This window comes from Hemitrygon akajei, chromosome 12 (assembly GCF_048418815.1).
Source record: "Hemitrygon akajei chromosome 12, sHemAka1.3, whole genome shotgun sequence".
Taxonomy (NCBI): Eukaryota; Metazoa; Chordata; class Chondrichthyes; order Myliobatiformes; family Dasyatidae; genus Hemitrygon; species Hemitrygon akajei.
In genome coordinates, this window is record NC_133135.1 from 96,980,539 (window position 1) to 96,999,247 (window position 18,709).

General features: G+C 43.3%; 1 protein-coding gene across 6 annotated transcripts in view; it reads right to left on the reverse strand.

Moving 5' to 3' along the window:
* The window catches only part of rabgap1l (RAB GTPase activating protein 1-like), a 587,017-nt gene that overhangs the window by 11,996 nt on the left and 556,312 nt on the right, over positions 1-18,709 (reverse strand). For all 6 annotated transcript variants that reach the window (XM_073063719.1, XM_073063720.1, XM_073063721.1 and 3 more), the window contains 4 exons: positions 13,393-13,503; positions 12,634-12,738; positions 11,466-11,549; positions 9,621-9,692 (listed from right to left, as the gene is read on the reverse strand). In XM_073063719.1, the coding sequence (XP_072919820.1) occupies positions 9,621-9,692; positions 11,466-11,549; positions 12,634-12,738; positions 13,393-13,503 (372 nt within the window). The remainder of the gene's footprint in view (positions 1-9,620; positions 9,693-11,465; positions 11,550-12,633; positions 12,739-13,392; positions 13,504-18,709) is intronic.

Consider the following 18,709-nt stretch of genomic DNA (forward strand, 5'->3'; position numbering starts at 1 on the left):
CATTCCTCCTACATTCACACCCAAGTTGTACTTGTAAATTTCAAACAGAAACTCTGAAGGATGTTACAGCTGTTGTTAACTTACTGTCAGCCCGACACAACAGAGCAAAACATGACATGACCAGAGAAGCTGTAAATAGTCATGTCTGAACTGAAAGCTTCATACAATCAAAGAAGACGGCTTTGTGACTTCAGAAGTGGTAGGAACAAAGAGAAAGAGGTCCGGTGATTACAAGTGGGTCAGGCTGCAAAGCGGTATGAAAGCAGAGACACAAGATGGACAGCTTTCAGTAGCAACCAATTTAGGATTCACAGAGTTTGGTGCGTTATTGGATACTTTGCATAAATGTAATCATTCGGACTTCCGGTAAGATGGCGATTGCTTAGCTGCTCCGAACTTTTGTTCCGTTACTGTCGCTACCTTTGCACTAAATGTCTCCATTTTATAAAGCTTAGTTAGGAATTATTTCGGTATCTCTTACTTGCCTGTGAATATATCTAACCTACAATGTCTAGCAAGAGTTCTAAATCCGGGAGAAAAGAAACTACGACCTCGTCGGACGTGACGATGGAGGTGCTTGAAAATCTCCGAGACGAAATCTTAAAGGAAATTAAAATCGCTTTCAAACAGTTAGAAGAGAAACTGGATCGGATCAACGATAAAGTGGACAAACATGCTGAACACCTATCTCGCATCCATTCGACTTCTGAAGCTTTAGAAAGTCGGGTTCGATACTTGGAGACTCTCTGTTCCAGCTTAGAGGAAAAATCTAATAAACTTCTTTCCAAAATGGTGGATCTCGAAAATCGCAGCAGACGCTGCAACATCAGAATTCTGGGATGACCAGAGGCAACTGAGAAGGGGTCAACCGTGAAGTTTTTCGCCGAGTTTCTCTGTGAGATATTTGGGAAGGATCTGCTTCCGAAGCCGCCTGAGCTCGAACGGGCACACAGAGTTAACGTCCCCCCCGGAATTCTGGGCTCCCGTCCGCGACCAGTAGTCTTGTGTTTCCATCAATACCAGGTAAAACACAGTCTGATTGTGGAGGCACGTCGCAGAGGCTCTTTTTCTTTCCAGGATACAACCATTCGCTTTGTGGAAGATTCTGCACCCCAGACCTTAAAGATGCGCGCTGAGTATGAAGGCGTAATGAAAGTGCTTTTTGATCGTGGTTTCAAACCTTCCTTTCGTAATCTTGCTGACCTAAGAATCAAGTTTAATACCGGGGAATTCAAGTGGTTCAAATCAGCGAGGGAAGCTGAAGCGTTTGTGGCAAGTCTTCCGGCTTTCCAGTCATCTTCGGAATCTGATCGGACCTCCTAAAATGGTGGATAAGTACTCCTCGTAGTAAAATTACTTTCTCTGGACTCGGAATTCACTTGAATCACTCAGACATTATTCACTGAAACTCTAAAGGCTGTTGACAATGTCTCCCGGGATTTGGTGTGTGTGTAATCTATTTTTACCTCTGTATAACTTTACCTACAGAGTTCTACAACTAATTCTAACTTGTTTTGGAGGTTTGAAGTCTTTAGTGAAGGCCTCCCTGTTTGTTGGTTCACAGTTCAACTGCTGATTTATTTTTCCTCTGTTTTAAATATTTATTTATTTTATCTTTTTCTTTTCATCACCCCCTTTTTTTTCCATTCTCTGAATTTTTTTTTCTCCCTTCTTGGTAAACGGTTGATAAATACTCGTCTTGAATTTATAATTTTCCCCTTCCTCTTTTTTTCTTTTTCCTTCTTACCTTTTTTTTCCCCTTCTCTTACTTTATTCTTCTATAATATTTCGCGGGTAGGTTAGTTTTGGTTTTCTTCCGATTTTCTCTGTATTAAGTTGTATATCTCGGCAGAAGGTGTTCTAATCTGTAGTTATGTTTTCTAGTGCATAAATTAGTTACTGTTTGTTATAGCATTTATACGGAATTGCTGTCAATGACACAGATCTGGAAGTTGTATTTGGGTTAATTTTTTTGGTAGAGCTAGCTACTTGTTTTGGTAGCCGTCTAGTTTTGGGTTGTGTGGGTGGGGTGGATTTTCCAGTTCCAACATTTCTTTATTGTTTAGGACATGTTTATATTTTGACCTTACGAATCTATGTTTACATCTCTGCTCCCAGACTGCTATTGTACCGCTTGATTTTTTATATGCCTGCTGCCTTTTATGCATTAGTAATTGATAATGGCTAGTGCACTTAAATTTGTGAGCTAGAATGTAAAGGGACTGAACCACCCTGTTAAAAGGAGGAAGGTATTCTCACATATTAAACAACTCAAAGCTGACATTGCTTTCCTCCAAGAAACTCATATTCGTTGTTTTGATAACTCCCGGCTTCTGTCCAAGTGGGCGGGTCAGCATTTTTATTCATCCTTTGCCGCTAAAGCTAGGGGAGTCTCCATTCTTATTAACTCAAATATTCCTTTTGAACTCCATAATAAAATATCGGACACAAATGGCCGTTTTATTATTGTTTCTGGTAAACTATATAACACTAAAGTTACACTAGCAAACCTGTATGCCCCCAACTTTGATGATGTTAACTTTTTTGAATGGTTTTTTTTCCTCACTACCAGACTTAAACTCATACTCTCTTATATTGGGTGGTGACTTTAACTGTTGGTTGGATCCTAAACTGGACCTATCGTCCTCTGTTACCAGATCACCTACCAAATCTGCCTTAGCTATTCAGTCGTTTCTCTCTAATTTTGGTATCTATGATATATGGCGTTTCCTCCATCCTACGGAGAGAGATTATTCCTTTTTCTCACATGTTCACCATACCTTCACTAGAATTGACTATTTCCTACTCGATAACCAACTTATCCCATTTGCCCACACTTGTGACTATCAGAGTATACTGATTTCTGACCATGCCCCAATTACCCTCTCTCTGAACTTTCCCGGTCTCCCTCAGAGGAACAAACACTGGCGGTTCGATTCAACTTTATTATCGGATGATGATTTCGTAAAATTTATTAAAGACCAGATAACCTTCTATTTTAACACTAATACATCACCTGAAGTGCCATCCCAGATTGTCTGGGATGCCATGGAAGCATATTTGAGGGGTCAAATAATCTCTTACACAGCAAATCTCAATAGAAGATCCCGTGCAGATCGAGCAGACCTCATTAACCAGATCAAAGATGTGGATCAATTATATGTCCAAACTAAGAACCCTGAATTATACAAGAAGCGCGTTGAACTCCAAACTAAATTTAACCTTCTGTCCACTCAACCTGTCGAACGCCAACTTCTCGAAAGCAAGAGCCGCTTTTACATTCATGGGGATAAGTCTGGTAAATTCCTAGCCAATCAGCTGAGGCGTTCTAAAGCCAAACAACATATTACAAAGATCCGGAAGGAGAACGGAGACTTTACATCGGATCATTTAGAAATTAATGACGCATTTAAAAAATTTTATTCTCGGCTTTATTCCTCTGAATCCCTGAATGACAATATCTCTGTGGATCAATTTTTACAGAATCTGAATATCCCCTCACTTTCATCTGATTTCAAAGCCAAACTTAATGCGCCTATATCACTAGAAGAAATATCTTCTGCAATTTCTGCACTGTCCTCAGGGAAATCTCCTGGACCTGATGGGTTCCCTGTGGAATTTTATAAATCATTCTCCTCACTTCTTTCTCCTCAGTTACTTTCAGTATTATCTGACTCGTTTAACTACGGCAAATTGCCACCCTCTTTCAATGAGGCATCTATTATTCTTCTTTTAAAAAAGGGCAAAGACCCAACAGAGTGTTCCTCGTACAGGCCGATCTCTCTGCTCAATGTTGATGTAAAGATCTTAGCTAAAGTGTTGGCTCATAGATTAGAAACTGTTATTCCCTCCATTATCTCTGATGACCAAACAGGCTTTATTAAAAACCGTCTCCCTTTTTTTAACATTCGGCGTCTATTTAATATTTTATACTCAGTTCCAACTGGGACTCCTGAATGTGTTATCTCCCTTGATGCGGAGAAAGCATCTGATCGCATAGAGTGGAACTACCTTTTTGCAGTCTTGGAAAAATTTGACCTCGGCCAAAGTTTCATCTCTTGGATCCAATTGCTGTACCTGTGTCCTACTGCTTCTGTACTAACTAACTTTCAGAAATCCCAAGTATTCAATCTCAAACGTGGCACCCATCAGGGATGCCCCTTAAGTCCCTTTCTCTTTGATTTGGCTATAGAACCTCTGGCGATAGCATTTCGAAAATGTCCTGAACTGACCGAGATTTGGAGAGGGGGTGTTGAACATAAAGTCTCTCTCTATGCTGATGACTTACTACTCTTTCTCTCATATCCGTCTACATCCTTACCTCTAATGTTTTCACTTCTTGACCAGTTTAGCCAGATCTCTGGCTATAAACTCAACTTACATAAGAGTGAACTTTTCCCAATTAATAAAGAAGCACAAGAACTAATATTTCGAGATCTCCCTTTTAAAGTAGTCCATAATCAATTTACTTATCTTGGAATTACAGTCACAAGGAAGTTTAAAGATCTCTTTCGTGAAAACTTTGTCAATCTTTCATATGCTACAAAACAGAGTCTGGTACAATGGTCACCTTTATCTATGTCCTTGGTAGGTCGTATCAATGTTGTCAAAATGTATGTTCTCCCCAAATTCTTATACTTATTTCAATCTATCCCAATTTTTATTCCTAAATCTTTTTTTGATTCCTTAGACTCTATTATTTTGTCATATCTGTGGCAGAATAAGCGCTCTAGAATTAATAAAATCCACCTCCAAAAATCTAAAACAGAGGGTGGCATGGCTTTACCTAACTTTCGCTTATATTACTGGGCAGCTAATATACGTTGTGCTGCCTTCTGGTCTTTCTTCCACGGTCAACCTGAGTGCCCTAACTGGGTGGCAATGGAGTTGAGCTCCACTAAAGAATTATCTATATCTGCACTTCTTGGCTCTGCACTCCCTCGCAGTCTGCCCAGATCAATAGCTAATCCTCTGGTTAGACACACTTTGCGTATATGGGCTCAGTTCAGGAAATGCTATGGTTTCCAGGGGTTTTCCATTTCTAGCCCTGTTGCACATAATCACCTTTTTTTACCTACCACGTTCGATTCAGCATTCCATGTTTGGTACAGGAAGGGCATTAGACATTTTGAAGATCTCTTCATTGATAACCGCTTTGCTTCTTTTCAACAGCTCTCTGTTAAGTTCAACCTGCCTAATGCTCACTTTTTCAGATATCTCCAAATCCGACACATTACTGCTCCTTTAATTCCTAACTTTCCTGAAATGCCTGCGAAAAATGCTATGGACCTATTTCTCTCCATTAATCCACTAGGTAAAGGTTTAATTTCAATTATCCGAGATAAACTAGCAGCCTTACGACGGGCCCCTGTGGATAAAATTAAAATGGCCTGGGAGCAGGATTTAAATATCTCCTTATCCGAGGAGAGCTGGGACTCAGTTCTCAAATTGGTTAACTCAACCTCTCTTTGTGCTCGCCATTGTCTCTTACAGTTTAAGATTGTTCATAGAGCCCATATGTCTAAATCTAAACTATCTCGATTCTACCCTGGCATTAGTCCGCTCTGTGATAAATGCAAGAGGGGCGTGGCCTCTCTCATCCATATGTACTGGTTCTGTCCTAGCTTGGAGAAATTCTGGAAAGATGTCTTCACTACACTATTGGGTATTCTGAATCAGCACCTAGAACCTAACCCCTTAATTGCATTGTTCGGTTTTTGGGGCGAGACAGATGTATGTCTGGGTCCGACCAAATGCCGAATACTATCCTTTGCCTCTCTCCTGGCGAGACGCTTGATCCTCCTTAGATGGAGAGATGTTGCCCCGCCCACTCATGCGCAATGGCTTAACGACATTATGGCCTGCTTGGACCTCGAAAAAATTCATTATTCAGTTCTCAATTCGGATTTAAAGTTCCATAAGGTCTGGGGGCCTTTTATCGAGTACTTTCATAACCTTCCTCTTGACTAGGGTTTTTTTTTCTTTTCGGTCCCTTGCTTTCAGCTCCCTTTTTTTTCTGGTAGTAGGCATTATTATCCTCTGTTGCTAAGTGTATTCACAGTCTGGGAGTTTGACTGTCCGGACTTATACTCTCTATATTGTGTGGTGGTTGGTCTGGAATTGTTGTTTTTTTTCTTGTGTTGTGGGGTTTGGGGAGGACACTAAGCTCACTTGTCATTAATTTAGGTGCTTTTTTGTTAAATTCTCTTCCTTTGTAGCATATTGTTATTGTATGCTTAACCTTGCTCTGTATTAATGCTCCTCACTGGGATTTGGGGTTTTTAATTTTGTAAAATGTTTTGAAAAACTAATAAAAAAAATAAAAAAAATAAAAAAAAATAAAAATAAATGTAATCATTCATTTGTTTGTTTTGCATTGTGTCGTATGATGTGAGTGATCCTGGTCGCCCATGACCATGATTTTACTTGGCAAATTTTTCTTCAGAATTGGTCTGTCATTGCCTTCTTCTTGGCAGTGTCTTTACAAGATGGGTGATCCCAGCCATTATCAACACTCTTCAGAGGTTGTCCGCCTAGCATAAGTGGTTGCATAACCAGGAGTTGTGATATGCACCAGCCGCTAATATGACCATCCAACACCTCCTACCATGGCTTCACATGATCCTGATTTGGGGAGGGGGTGGTCAGGAGTGACCTGCAGGCTAGCGGAGAGAAGGAGCACTTTATCCCTCCTTTGGTAGAACAAATCTCCACCCCACTACCCTTGTAATCACTGCTGTTATTTATTAGTTATCGGTCTCTGTGTGAAGATTTATTTGAATAGAATAGTGCATACATGTAGTTCAGGAAAAAGGTGATCCAAAAATACAATGTATACAAAGTCATGAAGACAATTATGTTGAACCAGCAATTGTAGAGCTAACAACATTAAAAGAGGGATAGGTAGGGTCATGTTGAGTTTATTGTCAAATGCACAAGTGCATATATGCACAGAGGCAATGAAAAACTTGTAGTAGTAACACAGGCACTTAACTTTAGAGACACAACATTCAGAAGAAAAAACATAAACTAAACATAAATTCTACAAGAAAAGTGCACAAAAGAACCTGATTAGAACCAAAAACAAAACAAAGATGGTAAGAATATTTTTCTTGGATGGGAATGTCTAAGACCAAGGTTTATTTATTTATTGATTGCGATATAAGCTCTTCTGGGCCTTCGAGCTGCGTTGCCCAGCAACCTCCGATTTAACCCTAGCTTAATCATGGGACAACTTACAATGATCAACAACCTACCAACTGGTACATCTTTAGACTGTGGGAGGAAACTGAAGCATCAGGAGGAAACCTACCAGTCATCGGGAGAAGGTACAACTCCCTATAAGCAGCAGTGGGAATTGAACCCGGGTCGCTGGTACTGTATTGTGCTAATGACCATGCTACCGTACCAAGCAGATGGAGGTTTAGAGATGTTGAATCTGCTGATATTGATTCTGAGGTTCTTCGGAAGTAAGAATGAGGTATAAAACCACGTGGTTATGTTTTATCAAGTGTAACAAAAACAAAGAAATCATGGTCATCTCATACTCAGACTGTAGATAACAGCACATTCCAGTGGTAACAATTTCTCTTTTAACTAGCCAGATTCAAATGACATGACACCTGCTGCAAAAAGAACTGAGAAGATTCTAGAAAAACACAGAATCGGCTGTACTACAATTACTGGGAAATTTACTAAACAATTACATGTATATAGGTGATCATATAAAAATTATAAGTAAGCATAGTGTTACGTACTCGTGACACGTGACAGTGGTACCCTTGTCATGTGACTGGGGTTGAGGCTATACTGGACTTGAGGTAATGGTCTTGTGATGGTGGAGTGACGTCATTTTCCCGCCAGTAGAGATCATGTGACAGGTTTTTTTTACAGGGTATAAGAGGAGGACCCCACCCTGTGGGGAGGGGCAGTTCGTGGCTGGATTTGCCAAGCTGACTTCATGCCACTGCGTGATTTAATGTGATAACGCAGTTTAGTTGAAAGATGAAGTTTTATCTAATGCCTAAAGTTTAAAAGGTCATTGTCAGCAGTTTCTTTACAATACTGCTAGTTAAGAATTAGTGGTGAGTGAAGATAAAAGTTCGGGAGTTAAAGATCGAGGAGAATCGATTTTCGACGGTGGAATGGGTTCAACCTTGTGTGATCCTCATTCGGAAGGATTTCGTTGACTGTTCTCGTGTTAATCTCTGCGGGATAGCAGAAGATTGAGGACAGAGTGATAAAGGGAAGGTCAGTGCCTTTAAGCCATTATGTTTCATAAAATTCTACGTGGGAAGAGTTTGACGCCGGGGATCGAAGGAAAACGACATGGAAGAGAATTTAAAACGCCTTAAAAAGTCTCTCCTTTTAAATGGACTGAGCATTTTTAACTTTTGGCAATATCGCTTTAAACAACTGTTTTTGCAACATCGCTTTAAGAACTGTTTGAGCTGCATCGCTTTAAGAACTGTTAAGCTGCCACACAGCAGCTGTTTTTCCGGTTACGTTAGTGTTTTTTACTTTTGGGGGGGGTTTGTTTTCAGTGTTTAATAAACGTGTTATTTGTTATTAAAACCCTTGCCTAACTCACATATATTTATTGTTGCCTGAATACGTAACAATAGAAAAGTTAAACTACAAGGAAAATACTAGAAAAATAACAGTCCTACACCTGAATCCAACAGAGGGGATCTGTGGAGAAGTGTTTTCACTAGAAGGTGGTTGCAATCTGGAACACACAGCTAGAGGAGGTTGCACAGACAGAGACACTTACAACATTTAAGGAGAATCGTCACAAGCATGTGAATTGCCAAGGCATTGAAGGCTACAGACCTAACCTAAGTAAATTGGATTAGTAATGGTCAGTAGCATGTAGTGGGCTGAAGGGCCTGTTTCTATGCTAACAACTCTTTAAACTGGGGGTAGGAACAGTTGCAGCTGAAGCCCACCTGGGGAAGTTCTTGCACTTCGCAAAACCAGACACATATTACATTTCAGCTGGACTGACCACACCGGCTGTGTGACAAAAGAAGCACAACAGCATCCCTTCCACCTCTGGTGACTGAAGTAGTTCAGCATGAGCCCTCAAATCCTCAAGACCTTCTATAGGGGCAGCATTGAGAGCATCCTGACTAACTGATTCACTGCCTGGTACAGGCATAATGAATGCATTGTAGCTATAGAATTTGGCTTGCTATTACCCTGAACTTTAGCGTATAAAAATGTGATGTAATGTTGGGTCAGGGAGCCTCTCCAAAGTGATTCCAAATGCTGTCCGCTTATGTGTACCGAATAAAGGATTTATCCTACCAGCTGCATGTCTTTCATATAGCTTTCGTTAACAGTCACAACAGCCTTTTACTGTCTCTGGGGAAGCCTCAGAACCCCTGTGGCTGTACCCAACCAGTGTTATCAGGCTCAGACTCCTGTTGAGAAGGTAGCAGGGTTGTCAAGGCAAGGAGGTGAGTCCACGACAGAGGCTGTCCTGGACCAACACAAGAACCAGGTCAGCCCTGTGACTCACCCTGCAGTGACGGCCACTCCAGGGGATCGGAGTCACACTTGGATATGTGCAGAAGAGGAACATTCAAAGTCAGTTTGTCAATAGGGGTCACACGTACCTTTACCATCTCCAGCTCCTCCTTACTGGCAGCCTGCTGCTTCTCCAGTCGTGTGCTCAGCTGTGAACAGATCTTAACAAAGAGGAAGGATCAGTGTTGGTCCTGTTACACAACAAATGGAAGACAGGGGCCATGGAGGGAGAAGGGGAGGCAAAAGAGCAAAACCACATCGAGTCTGGACCATGGAGCTTAAATAAATGAGGAGCCATCTCAACCAACCACATGAGAACCTATGGGAGGCTGGCAGTGTAGATGATGGGATGAGGTCACCAGCAACAGAGCCATGAACAAAAGACAATACAGTAACTAAATAAGGGGGCCAGTCATTTAAATCTGAGGTGGATAGAAATTTCTTCTCCCAGACAGTGGGAAAAGGAGCTGTCTGCACTGAGGAGACAGGTCTGGGGGAAAGGAGCTGTGTGCACTGAGGAGACGGGTCTGGGGCTAAGGAGCTGTCTGCACTGAGGAGACGGTATCTAGACTAAAGGAGCTGTGTGCACTGAGGAGACGGGTCTGGGGCTAAGGAGCTGTGTGCACTGAGGAGACGGGTCTGGGGCTAAGGAGCTGTCTGCACTGAGGAGACGGGTCTGGGGCTAAGGAGCTGTCTGCACTGAGGAGACGGTATCTAGACTAAAGGAGCTGTGTGCACTGAGGAGACGGGTCTGGGGCTAAGGAGCTGTGTGCACTGAGGAGACGGGTCTGGGGCTAAGGAGCTGTGTGCACTGAGGAGACGGGTCTGGGGCTAAGGAGCTGTGTGCACTGAGGAGACGGGTCTGGGGCTAAGGAGCTGTCTGCACTGAGGAGACGGTATCTAGACTAAAGGAGCTGTGTGCACTGAGGAGACGGGTCTGGGGCTAAGGAGCTGTGTGCACTGAGGAGACGGGTCTGGGGCTAAGGAGCTGTCTGCACTGAGGAGACGGTATCTAGACTAAAGGAGCTGTGTGCACTGAGGAGACGGGTCTGGGGCTAAGGAGCTGTGTGCACTGAGGAGACGGGTCTGGGGCTAAGGAGCTGTGTGCACTGAGGAGACGGGTCTGGGGCTAAGGAGCTGTCTGCACTGAGGAGACGGTATCTAGACTAAAGGAGCTGTGTGCACTGAGGAGACGGGTCTGGGGCTAAGGAGCTGTGTGCACTGAGGAGACGGGTCTGGGGGAAAGGAGCTGTCTGCACTGAGGAGACGGTATCTAGACTAAAGGAGCTGTGTGCACTGAGGAGACAGGTCTGGGGGAAAGGAGCTGTCTGCACTGAGGAGACGGTATCTAGACTAAAGGAGCTGTGTGCACTGAGGAGACGGGTCTGGGGCTAAGGAGCTGTGTGCACTGAGGAGACGGTGTCTGGGGCTAAGGAGCTGTGTACACTGAGGAGACGGGTCTGGGGCTAAGGAGCTGTGTGCACTGAGGAGACGGGTCTGGGGCTAAGGAGCTGTCTGCACTGAGGAGACGGTATCTAGACTAAAGGAGCTGTGTACACTGAGGAGACGGGTCTGGGGCTAAGGAGCTGTGTACACTGAGGAGACGGGTCTGGGGCTAAGGAGCTGTGTGCACTGAGGAGACAGGTCTGGGGCTAAGGAGCTGTCTGCACTGAGGAGACGGTGTCAGGGGATGACGAGCTCTTTAAATCCTGTTTTATTGCTCTAGCCCCACAGTTTAGAAGGTCCAGGAGCAGGGAGAGGAACTTCAGTCTGACTGGTTCGTAGCTAATGGTCCCAAAAATATAGAGAGATTGGAGTTACCATCCACCTTACCCGACCCTCAGCCCCATCAGTGTAACCTCCACCCCCAGCCACAAGTCGTAATGGCCCTGTCTCTGAACTGTTTGCGGGCGATTATGTCTTTCTGTCAGTACCTGCTTGTACTCTGAAATTATAGCACTTGTCTTCTTCACCTCCGACTCCGCTTTCTCCAACTCTCTGCGGAAAACCTCCTTAATCTGTAATGGAAAATCCAGAGGGAAGTACAAACCTGTATCATTCTCTGAGGTTTGGTCAGTGCCTCACTCCCATACCCACGTCCGGTCCTCTGGTCTCCTTCCAACACCAGGGCCAGACTTTCCCATCCATAGCCCTGGCCCAGGGACTCTCTCCCACACCCAGGTCTGGCCCTTCCACCCACAGCTTTCGCCCAGGCCCTCAATTCCTCAGCTAGGCCTGGCCTCACTCACACACCTAGGCGTAGGTCTTCCATCCACACCCCTGGCCCAGGGTCTCACTCTCACATCTGACTCAGGGTTTCCCACCCTCACTCAGTAACAACCTAGGCCATTACTTCCTCACCAGACGTGGTCCCAATTTCAATCCCAAGGCTTGACAGAGGGCGGAGCTTAGTCAAGATGGCGCTAAATGACAACTCTTTTCCTTGCACCTTCGGAAACAGCTCGATTTCCATCTTTAAAATCTCCATTTTTCCCTTTCAGGGTTCTTTTGAAGACCCTGACTGGAGTTATACATTGACTTTGGTTCTTTGCGGGAATGGGACCCGCTCTCGGAGTGTCACGACTGGCCATTATCTGACGTGCCAAGGGTGCAGCCTAAGAGTTCAGCTCACCTTTGGAGGCCTAGGATTTCGGAGCTCTGGAGGTGGGTGGATCAAAGGTCAGTGTCCCTTCATAAACCAGCGAGTTGTTTATGTCTCCCCACTCGCTATGAAACAGAGACATCTCTTTCTCCCTTATTAGGGAGAGAGAGAGAGCCTGTGGTATGTTGAATACCGGGTGAACACAAAGTCTTTGGGGTAGCTGCGGCTCTGTGTCTTTGCTATTGCTTTGCTCACACTTGAGTGTTCGGTGGCGGTGACGATGCTTTTTTTGCCGGTGGGGGGAGGGGGATTGTTGCTCGCTGCTGCTTACACACGGGAGGGGGGAGCTGGGGGGGACTTAGGGGTTCTAACATCTAACTGTCATTCATTCTTTGGGGTACTTCTCTGTTTTCGTGGATTGTTGTGAAGAAAAAGCATCTCAGGGTGTATATTGTATACATTTCTGACATTAAATGTACTTTTGAAACTTTTGACCCTACCTGAGCTGACTCTTCCTCCTGCCTCCTCTTCTCATCTTCTGTCTCCACCAACTTCTGTTTGGTCTGCAGGAGCTCTTTGTTGAGGACATCTGCTTTGTCTTCAATCTGTGTGAAGGATCATGGCTGGGTCAGTGATGAAGGTCCAGGTATTCCCAGCACATCATCCAACCCTCTCCTTCCTTCTCACCCCTGTACTTCCTTACACTGCTACCTCAGACTGAAGCGCTTGGCTCAGAGAATGGAGGTCTTAGCTCTGGGTTAGGTTATGGCTGGTGTGCATTCCAGTCTACCAGAACTCCAGACCCAGCATGGAGGACTTTGACCTGGTCCATCCACTGGCTGGGGGGGGGGGGGGGAATGGACAATAAATGCGAGTAAGGCCGTCAAAGTACCATTCCAGACTACAGGAGAAATTAATGTGAATCACAATGTAGAGTGGCACTGAAGGACAGTGGCATTGCTGTATCTGTGCGCTGAAGTGCGAGGGACTATCCATCTCTGCAGTGGTGTTGATGTGTTCCATACTGAGGGGAGATTTTCAAATAACATGCATCACCCAACCGTTGTAATTATAGCGAAGGATTATCTGAGACGCATCATGCAACCGATTATGGAATCTTCCTGTGCACTCTGGCCGCCATGATTTCTGTAGCAATGATGGTGGTTCACGCTAGAGTAAGGTACTCTGTGAAAGGTGTAACAGGAAAGGAAGTGTTCCACTGTACAGGGTTCCTTTCAATGACACCTGGGCACACTCACCTGATCTAGGTCATTCCTCAGTGCGATCTTGCTGGTCACCAGCTCATGAGCCAGGTCATCGTTCTCCTGCTCCAGGCGCAGACTGGCCTCCTGCAATCGCCGGTTCTCCCGCTGAGGAGCAAAGAGCAGAGGTTGGAACACTGAACCAAGAGGTGTGGAGAGGGAGGGGGGGAGAGAAGAGAGGTGGGCTGAGAACAGTGGCAGGGAGAGAGAGAGAGAGTGAGTGGGAGAGAGATTGGTGGAGGAGAGAGACCACAAGACTGGTGGGTTAGAGGGGAGAGAGAGGTGGGGAGAGGGAGGTGGATGAACAGAGAGGTGGGGGCGAGACAGGGAGAGATAGTGGTAAGAGAAAGAGGGGGCAGGAGAAAACAGAGTTGGGGAGAAAGAAGATGAGGAAGAGAGAGGGGGGTGAAGAGGACAGAGTGGTGGGGTGGAGAAGACAAGAGAGAGAGTCAGGTAAAGATTAAAACTGGATGTAAGTGATGAATGGCATGAGAGAAACATGAATAGGAGTTGAAAAAGAATCTAGTGCTTTCTGAGTATATATGACAAAAAAACTCTTCTTGGGCTTCCAGCCAGATACAGGTATTGATTATAACCTGCTTTTATGATGATTCCTGGGCATGTCTAGTCTAGTGGTATTTATACCCACATCATCCGTCCTGATTGGTTAGTCCTCATCCAATCAGGTTTCTGCTGTTCTGCCTTGTTTACAATGGAATTCCAGTTCTTACTTAGAGCGAGACCTTCGCCTTTTGCGGGTCAAAGATGACCTGGGACTCAGGTTGGCTGGCACTTACAGAATTCTCTGTGAATGCAGAGCAGCATATATCAGCCAAATGGGAAGGGGTGAGTGGAAATCCACATCAAGGAGCCAAGGAGGTGTGCCCATTTGGATTACCCAGAGTATTCAGTGGTAGCAAAACACTGCATTCGCAATGGCCATAGGATTAACTTTGATGGCACAAAACTAGAGGAAAAGAATTTTAACAAAGACTAAGGCCTTGCTCTAAGTAAGAACTGGAATTTGATGGTAAACAAGGTGGGAGAGCAGAAATCTGATTGGATGAGGTCTACCAATCAGGAGGGACAGTCTACCATTGGGCTAGACATGCCCAGGCATCATCCCTGATGAAGACGGCAGAGTTTGTCATTGAAACACCAGTTATAATCGATTCCTGTACGCAGCTGAATGCCTGAGAAGAGCTTATTCATGAATAGGAGTGGCTGTAAAAAGGATAAACACAGTCACTGGGACAGTGCATCTGACCACATTATGCCCCAGTGGATCTGCACACAGGAGGCAGCTACTCTGGGAGTGCATGTAAAGGAGACACAGGCCAAAACAACACTGCAGCAAAGTCTGGAGGATAATGGGGAAATGTGTTCAAAACCAGTTATATGGGATATACAGAGAGGAGGTAAGAGAGAAAATAACAGGACAGGCAACTGTAGTAACTTGCAAAACAGGACATGAAAAGGATCAGAAGTTATAAGGCAATTAAAGAGAGGAACAAAAATAGCGATAAAGAGAGGAGACATTACATAGAACATAGAATAGTACAGCACATTACAGGCCCTTTGGCCCACAATGTTCTGCCGACCTTCAAACCCTGCCTCCCATATAACCCCCCTCCTTAAATTCCTCCATATACCTGAACAAAGGTATACAATGTATAAATATACATCGAACAAAGGAATTGGGACAGACTGGAAAAGGAGACAAAGTATTGGAAGAACAGGTTTCTATGAAATGCTCTGAGAATCAGCAAAGGCCTGGTGAATGGACTCCTCCTCGATATAAGAAACATGAAATATGTGAATGGCGGTAAGACAAGGTGACACACTGAAAGGAGCACGGTCACAGAGAGGGAAGCAGGATTGTGCAGGTAGATGTACAGATTATGAGAGGGGCATGGATAGCAAAAGGGAGAAAGAGTGAGGGAGAAAGGAGAGCATTGAAAAGGAAGAGAGAGTGAGGCTGTGGAGATAGAGAAAAGGAGGGAAGGAGGGACTGTTTCATGGATAGAAATATACAAATGTGGAGACAAGTAGTGATCCAACATTTAGAAAAATAAAGGGGAGGCAGAAAAAAAATCTTTGCTCAATTGAGTCATCCATCGATCACGACCATTAAAGGCATTTGAATTAGTGCCAGACTCATTTTATCTTTCACATTACATAACATTACTGAAATTCTATCTTGTCTGCTTAGAATTTGAATCTTTCTTAACTTATAATTAAGGATCATTGCAACTGTGAGTCAGGTAATAGACATGAGTGAGTTTCAAATACCCAGTATCTGTGAAAGACCTGAAAAGAGTTAGTAATGTTCATAGGGTTGAGAATTATTTGCCAATTTCTGAAAAACACCAACTTACGAACTACCTTACGATTTACCACACGTTCTCATCTTGTCAAGCAAAATGATCCCCCTTGTCAAGAAAGACATTACCCCACAAGAGTAAAAAGCTTTCAAAGTGATTAAATCTTTAGTCCCGAATGAGACCATTTAAAATTTACTGTGCTGTGGATGTCTATATAGTGGTTGTATTTATATGTATATAATATTGTAGGTATGCAAGTTGGGATGCATTTTATATTGAGTTGGAGTTTAAGTATTCTTTGTTTACATTATTTCATTACTGGTTATATGTAAAAGTATGTTAATGGCATACATTATCATGCCACCACATCAAATGTGCGCGCCTCACTTAAAGTAAAAGACACATATCTTCCAGCTCTGTGTTTCTTTCTTCTAAATGGTTTTCATCATTTGGAGATAGAAAACATAATTAACTTAATAACAAATAAAAACTGAACTGTCAGCAGGTCAGGCAAGTGGCAATTTTGGACGGACAAACAGCGATACCTTTTGGGTTTTCAGGTAATCAACAGGAAACTTATTTTACCCTCTCCACAGATGCCATCCAAACTGTGGAAAAGTTCCAGTGTATTTTTTGTTTTTTATTTCAGATTTCCAACATCTTGCCTTTTTTTTGTTTCACAACTTCATCCAAATAACAACAGTATGTTTATAACAGAATGTGAGTCATCTGTGAACAGACGAAATTAAATTGATCCAACTGCAAAAGTTGATGTGCATTTTTAGAAGCGATTTCTTTTAATGAAGATATTTTTACTTCAGTTTTCCAAATCATGAACTGAGGCTTTCAAAAACACCCTCCCATGAGATTCTTTACTAAATGCTTGATCTCCTCAGTGAAATCATTATTTTTATTCAATATCTCCATAAAATGACAGAAGGGCTTTCACCATGGTCAACCAAACACAAAATAAATCAGTCTAGAGGTTAGCACAATTAACAATGAAGATCACTGCCCTGTCCACAAAATCCAGCTACAAACGTTGTAATTAGCAACCAATTCAACTGCTCTCAATCATTAAAAAGCAATGAAAGTTACTGTACACAGTACTATTAAATAGGAGTCACTCACTAAAAATCTACTCATTAATCCCCAGTTTTGCCAAGACCATGGTTTCAAGACTCTTTACAGACTTGGTCCAAACATGAACCAGAGGTGAGCTAATTGGTAAGTGGTTTATCATTGACACATGTACCAAGATACAGTGAAAGGCCTTTGTTTACAGGCCATTCAGATAAATCATTTCATACAGTTGGTGGACTGAAATCAGCACGAGACGTCATTTGCTGGTAATATAGCATGAGGTTTAAAAAGAGCTCTGGTGCTTTTGTCTCTTACTGGCAGGCTGCAATCAGTGTGGGGCCAATAAAATGAAAGGAGGTCTAAGTGGAGTGGCCATTGTGGAAGCGGGCCAGTGTTTGAGTGTACAACCTTTGGCTCAATAGGTTCAGGCAAAAACAGACCTGGGCAAGCACAGGTGGAGGTTCTAAGTAAGTAAATAAAGTTCTTAGTAAGTTTTTTTTATCTGTTAATACAAAGCAAGTGCACTGAGAATGGGTTTGGAGTTAGTGGTATGTTCTTTGTGTGAGATATGGGAACTCTGGGAGACTTCCATTCTCCGTGATAAGTACATCTACATAAAGTGCACTGAGCTGCAGCTCCTTAGAAATCACATTAAGGAACTGGAGCCACAGCTGGACCTCCTGCTTAATGGTAAGGGTTCATGGCATAAAAAAGGTTGGGAACCCCTGTGCTGACAAAGCTTTATGGCACATTGTTTTTGCATTTCTCTGCAATGTTTTGTTCCAGATGATTACTAACTTAATTTCTTCAAGGAACTCTGTGCACATTTTACAAACAGGTAAAGTTCAGCCAGATACAGTAGGTACCTATTTTTGTTTAGGGTTTTATTATTGGAAAAACACAGTGTGAGGACATGTTGGTCTTGTAGCTCCCAGTTTTGATTAACATAAGAGTTTTTCAAGCCAGATTCTTTGAGCAAGATCCCGGAGTCCTACTTCACTTAGGGAGCTCTTCCACCAACTGGTGAGCTGTTCGAGCTAACAGCAGCACTTCCAGTGGTTGATGGTGGAATCGTTGCCTGCCTCTTGCTGTCTGACCCCCAAGCCTCATGATGAATACTGTACTCCTTTGTTTTTTTTTATCTCTTGAGAGGAGAGCACATTAAATTCCCTATGAACTGGGACTTGCACTGTTCCCTAGAACCTGTCAAACCTAAAAGCAAATAGTTACTTGTTGGCTCCTGTTTCTTCAGTTGTGCTGCAGATTGTTGCAGCCAGCATTGATGGGGGTGGGTTTGGAAAGTTAGCTGAGGATGTAGATGTTGCAAGCCATTTCACTTCTCATGGTTAATCCTTTATTTCAGCATCATCCTCCTGCTCTTTATTTCCTTCACATGCCTTGTCCTGTACTTGCCCAGCATCTGAGGTTCCATAGCTGTAAAATTAGCTGTATTCTGTTTGATACATTTATCCTTCAGGGTAAAATGCAAACACAAAATACTGTACATGTGGTAGAACACAGAGCGCCAAGCAGATTTTATGGTGGAAACTGATAGTCAAGCGCTTTAAGTTGAGATCTATTTTACAGTGTGAAATTGAAAAATATTTTCATTAATTTGCTATCAAATAAAGACACCCATCAAGGTTCACTGTTAGTTCCCACCTCGCAGTGGTTTGAGTTCACTCCCAGCTTCTGGTGCTGTTTGTGTGCAGTTTGTGTGTTCTTTCTGTGACTGTGCAGCTCCCATGGGTGCTCCAGCTTCCTCCAACTTTCCAAAGATATGCAGACTGACTGCTGAACATATCCCCTTGCGGTAAACAACCAGAATCAGAAAAATTAAACTGACACCATGTGGGCGAGAATGAACTGCAAAAGATTCAAGGAGTGGGGAATGGGACAGGGATCAC